Source organism: Alligator sinensis, unplaced genomic scaffold (assembly GCF_000455745.1).
Source record: "Alligator sinensis unplaced genomic scaffold, ASM45574v1 scaffold1054_1, whole genome shotgun sequence".
Lineage (NCBI taxonomy): Eukaryota > Metazoa > Chordata > Crocodylia > Alligatoridae > Alligator > Alligator sinensis.
This window is the reverse complement of record NW_005842480.1, coordinates 987,315-993,085: the sequence shown is the minus strand read 5'-3', so window position 1 is coordinate 993,085 and position 5,771 is coordinate 987,315. Positions and strand designations below refer to the sequence as shown.

General features: G+C 46.4%; 1 protein-coding gene and 1 long non-coding RNA gene across 3 annotated transcripts in view; both read left to right on the top strand.

The window, feature by feature from the left end:
* The window catches only part of LOC112551487, a 26,526-nt gene extending 25,493 nt beyond the window's left edge, over positions 1–1,033 (top strand). The window contains exon 4 of the long non-coding RNA XR_003095786.1: positions 584–1,033. This is a non-coding gene — a long non-coding RNA (uncharacterized LOC112551487). The remainder of the gene's footprint in view (positions 1–583) is intronic.
* A 4,546-nt stretch (positions 1,034–5,579) lies between these two features.
* The window catches only part of ZC3H3 (zinc finger CCCH-type containing 3), a 271,056-nt gene continuing 270,864 nt past the window's right edge, over positions 5,580–5,771 (top strand). For both annotated transcript variants that reach the window (XM_006031073.3, XM_025212740.1), the window contains exon 1: positions 5,580–5,686. In XM_006031073.3, the coding sequence (XP_006031135.1) occupies positions 5,641–5,686 (46 nt within the window). In that variant the 5' untranslated portion in view covers positions 5,580–5,640. The remainder of the gene's footprint in view (positions 5,687–5,771) is intronic.

The window sequence follows — 5,771 nt, the reverse complement described above, 5'->3', positions numbered from 1 at the left end:
GCACCCCAGGGAGGCACTCGGAGCCTGGAAGGTGGGCGGGCGCAGGGAGGTGGGCGGCTCAACGCAGGAGCGCCCCCTACTGGCCCGCCACAGGCACAACGGAGGCACAGGCTGACTTGCTCCAGTTCACATAGATATGATGAAGAATAGGAAACTGAACCTGAGGCCTTTAGGTCTCAGGGCCACACTTGAAAAACTGGATCATCCTGTCTTTATGTGACATTGCATTTGCATCCACATTGGTCTTAAACTCACAAACCCAGGCTGCCAGGCTAGCTGCACATTTCTGTTAAAAGAACCAGTACTGAAATAGATAACAATCTTGCTCTTTACATGGGCTGAGTTAGGTTCTGGAGCTGATGAGTGATTTAGAGAAACAGTGCTACGGTTCCTGGGATGGTATTGCAAATCTTTTGATAGGCCAGTTTGTCTATGGACTGTCATCCATGGACCACTTTCTGTTGGCCTATGGAAAGCACTATTTGGGTATGTTGCTGTCTCCTCCTTACTTCTACTTGCTAAGTTGTATTAAAAGGCAGGTAAGAGCTATTAAACACGTTCATATTTTTTTGTGTGTGTGTAGGTAATCACTACAGATTCCACCAGGATCTTCCCTGATCGCAGGCAGAGGGTCTCTGCAAGGGAGAATGGGAAGCAAGGCAGCCAAAGAGAATTTCTGAATTAAAATAGTTGAGCTACTTCTATAAACTGTCCATCACTGTGGTATATGAGCAATAGCAGCCTGGGGACAGAGTTTACTTGACCTCAGTTGTTTCCAGGTCAGTTGTATGTCATTCACAAGAGATGCTACAAATATAATCTGGAATCTGAAATATCAGGAAGGTTCTTTATGCTTCAGATATCACCACCATTAGGACAGAGCCTGCAAGCAAAACTGAGCTGAAGATTTTGTTGCTGAGACAAAACAGGCCAGATTTTTCCCCCCCCTGTCATTGTGTAGGCTCTTCAGAGCAAACCAACTCTTCAAAGCATCCACTGCAGAGCAGAAAAAAAATAATAAACAATTTTCAAAGAAATGAAAAATTTGGGTTTCTAGCAGAGACTTCTAAATCAGTATATTTTGATTTTTTTTAAATTAAAAATGTTAAAAAATAAAATTCTGGTGACAATATCTTTAAAAAAGAAAAGGTTTCTGTAAGTTTAAAAGGATTCTTGAAATTCATGTTGCAAAGAGAACCTAACAGCGATCTGCTGTGTGATTTGCTGGCTTTGGATGATTTCTTCAAGGTTTCTGGTTAAAGCTCATCATCATCTATTATCTTTCATTCTGATATCGATTTGCAACATGAGACCCTTAATGTAAAGAATGGAAAGTTAAAAAAAAATACCATTTCAAAACTGCATATTTTAACTCTTTGGGGACCCATCAAACCATATGTTATCTCTGTTTAAAAGCTACAGCTTTTACTAGCTTTCATCACTTTCTCCTTAGCTTGCAAGGAAAAGTGCAGCCATCCAGGAGAGAAATTGCCAAGGATAACTTTCCTCCAAATAACAGCAGGACAGATTGTGTTATCAGTACAAGGGGATATTTCAAGTGGATGCTCGGGATTTTATATCAGTGCTGAGAGGTGAATCTGGCACCCATTAACTGGACTTCATACACACACACACACACACACACACACTGTGCAAATGAAATGCAAAAGTGTAGCTGTGATAAACCCTGGTGGCTTTACTGACGGGATACCTTCAGCCTCAGACCTCTCTCTACCATCCTACTTCTTGTCCACTGAGAACAAACTAAGCTTTGCTGCTGGGTAACTTCTTATCCTGGTAGTCCTTACTTCCACCTGTCCCAGTCCCAGGCTTGCAGCTCCAGCAGACGAAGAGCTGCCATCTTATGAGACACACTCCTACTTGTGTACAGCTATAGGTCCCCTCTTCAGCAAAAGACACAAGGCTGGAGTCATCTGTTGCTCTGAAAATCACCTTTACTTCAGGCAACCAGTCGGGTAAATAAAATAGCAAAAAGATATATTGTACAAGCAAGATAAATCACGCAAATAAGCAAATGTAAGGGGTAAAGACAGAATGTAAGAAAATAACCAAAAAGATTAAAGGAGGATCTCACTCTGCATGCCTTATTAAAATGCAGCATCTCTCTTTGCCCAGGCAACTGTTGCCTCCGATAGCATCTGATGAAGTCAGCTGTGGCTCACAAAACCTTATGGTCTCTGATCCAGTCTAGGTGCACCTTTGCCTTGCCTTCTGCAAGACATATAGAAATACCTACATCCTTTCAGAAGACAAATCACTAATCCAATTCCCTTAGCTATCACTTGCTCCAGAAAGAGATGGACTCTCTCATTCACTTCCAGGGTGAAAAATATCAGTCTCTGATGGGATTCTTTCTGGGTTTTTGTCTCCTTTTTTTTGTGCAAAAACTATTTACATCTATCTATCTATACCCCCTACATACACCTTATATACCCATAAGGTTTTGTGAGCCACAGCTGACTTCATCAGATGCTATAGGAGGGGATAGTTGTTTTCTATCTATCTATCTATCTATCTAAAACTGTACCTCTAACAACCTGTCTTGTGACCACTGTGGTTCACTTGACACTCCAAAAACACTTGGACAGTTACATCATTCTTACATCATTCTCATTACAAAGATCCCACCTGCGTGCCCATCACTGTCAGCTTGAAACCATCACAATTATGTAAAGGACTACCTCACTCCCCTCCCCATCCCCACTCCTTCCCCCTTCCGAACTCCCCCGTTTGCCCAGTCCTTTCATTCATCATGGTCTTTGTTATCTCCTTTCACTCATCATCATGTTTGTCATCATCATCATCATCATCATCCTCTTCGTTGCTGTCTTTGGAGGGCTCGCCTTTGAAAGGCCTATGCCAGTCCCCTCTCTTCCACTTGACATGTGCCATCTCTTTCCCATCCTCTTCTACCATCTTCCTGTAGTACCAGGACATTTCACTGGGCACGTCTACGGGTTCATTAATGTGCTGCAGTTACTGTGCATTTAGTACTTGGATAACCCAGGACTAGATCAATGCTCAGTAACTTGTGCTACGGTGCAGTGGTGCCGGTGGATGAGTTTTTAGTGATGTGTACTGCAAAGTAGCCTAATACTACAGCGCAATAGCATATTAGCACCGTTTTGGCCCGGTACACTACTGCACAGTGTTATTAGGCTGCTATTAGTTCATGTCTCATGTGGACATGCCCACTCAGTCCCATTATAACATAGTCCTCGACTGGGGGGTTTGTGTGCCTGTTTATGAGCATCAGTTTATAAATCTTGATGAGCTTCCCTTCCCTTCTGCCAGTGAGGGCTTCTCTGATGTATGAATAGCTAGTGTCTGGTGAGGGCCACCCTTGATACTCGATTTAGCCATCGCCCCCTGATTATTATTATTATTACCAGAATGGAAGTTGGCACAAAGCCATGTCAAGAAGGAAAGGAAGGGAACATAAAAATACATCCTGTCAGCACACTGGGTGTGTCTACATGTGCATTTACTGCACAGTAACTACTGCGCAGTAAGTTACTCCACACTAAGTGGTTTTTAGGCTAGCGTCTACACATGCAGGTCTTAAAGAGAATTAATACTGTGTGTGGACTGATTTGGGATTAAAATGAGTCCCAAGTCAGTCCATGCACACAGTGTTACTGTGCAGTAAGGCATCTACATGTCCATTACTGCGCAGTAACTAATCAGGCACCTGCATTATGCAGGTATCATAATGCCCGATTAGTTACTGCGCAGTAATGCACATGCAGACACCTTTATGCCCAAGCTGGTATAAGTTGCCATACTTACTGCACAGTACAGGCATGCATGGGTTGATGCGCACCCATACTGGACAGTTTTTTTTAGTTACTGTGCAGTAACCTAAATTACTGTGCACTAAATGTGCATGTGTAGATGTGCCCACTGAGAGCAATGTGGGAATGATATGCTACATGACAAAGGAAAGAGACAGGCTGCGGTGGTGGAGCCGCGCACGACCTCGCAAGCGAGGATGAGGTGCCTGAATATGATGCGGAAGGAGACCAAAACCCAATGCAGAGCTGTAGGAGGAGGTGCGACGTGGGCCAAGCAGCAAGCAAGGGAGATCAGTTTAGCAACACCACAAAAATGATCAAGTCGAACATAGCTTAAGCTTAGCTATAAACAGAGATGAAGCACCACCTTAGTAAACCTAATTTGGGAAAAGATCTATGCATGGCACTTGACATATCCCAAAATCAACCCTGTTTGGGGTGAGTTTGAGATGGTTTCCTAGTGGATAAAGCTGTGCTCTGTTCACATCCCTGCCACTGGTCTCCTGGGCGTGACCTCAGGCATGTCACTTGTCATACCTGTGCCTCAACACCGCCCCCCCCCCCCGAAACGTCCAGACCTACTTATGAAACGTGCTACAGCTGACATGTCAGTATTATTGTTATATTATTGCTATTGTGATGACTTTGCATATTAGCATCCTGATATTGCAAATACCGTGCGCTGAATATTATCCCACCGCAGCCCGTGAGAATGGAGGGAAATCTTACAATTGTCTCCACAATATATAATAATTAATTTAGTGTGCCTATACAGCACTGGCAATAACTCTTAGTCTGCGAAACCTCAACCAGGAGCAGCAATGTGCGACTACCTTTCTCTTTTTCCATGTTTTTGCAGGAAACAGCCAATGCGGTGCGAATTATTCTCTTCATAAAATAAAATAACTCTTGCCTCCAGTCGGTGATCCTTTTATCGTATTTCCGAGGTAAATTGTTTTCATTAACACAAAACGACGGTGACACCCAAGTCGTGCGGGAAGCAGGAGAAACGTGGACGAAAATGAGCGCTGGGCCTTGGAGCGGGGGCCACTGACGGAGGATGGGATTGTGTGCGCGCACGTGTGTGTGTGCTCATGTGTCTGCAGGCGTGCATTTGTGTGTGTCTGCACGTGTGCGTGCGTGTACACGGCGGTGTGTCCGCAGTCTCCCATGTTGGCGTGCGTTCACGTTTACGGCACATCGGTGTGTTCGCACGTGTGCCTGCATTTGTGCACACACACGTGGGTGTGTGTTTACTGGGGTGTGTGCATGTCTGTATGGTTTCCCACGTGTGCCTGTGTGCTCGTGCATTTGTGTGTGTGTGTGTGTGGGTTTGCACGTGCATCCGTGTACCTCTGTGTGTGTGTGCACTTGTGTGACAGGCCCATCCGTGTACGTGTGTGCGCGCGTGTGTGCGTGCTTGTGTGCCAGGCCTATCCGTGTGTGTGTGTGTGTGTGCGCACTTGTGTGACAGGCCCATCCGTGTACGTGTGTGCATGTGTGTGCGCACTTGTGTGACAGGCCTATCCGTGTGTGTGTGTGCGCACTTGTGTGACAGGCCCATCTGTGTACGTATGTGTGTGTGTGTGTGCGCACTTGTGTAACAGGGTGGTGTGTGTGTGTGTGTGTGTGTGTGTGTGTGTGTGTGTGAGTGAGTGACAGGCCCCGCGGTTGCCAGGGAACCGGCCCGCGCCCTCACCCTCATCACGTGACAGCGCGTCGCTCCTCACGTGACCGGCCCGTCGGTGCGCGCGGAGATGACGTGTCCGCCGGTTCCGGGCGCGCGGCGGTGACGTAGCGGGGGGGGGGTTGACCGGCTGTGGGGATGGAGGAGAAAGAACAGCTGCGGCGTCAGATCCGTCTGCTGCAGGGTAAGGGGGGGGCGCGAGGGGACCCAGGAGTCGTGAGGGGGGTGAGGGGAACCGGGAGTCCGGGGCGTGAGGGTCCCAGGTGTCG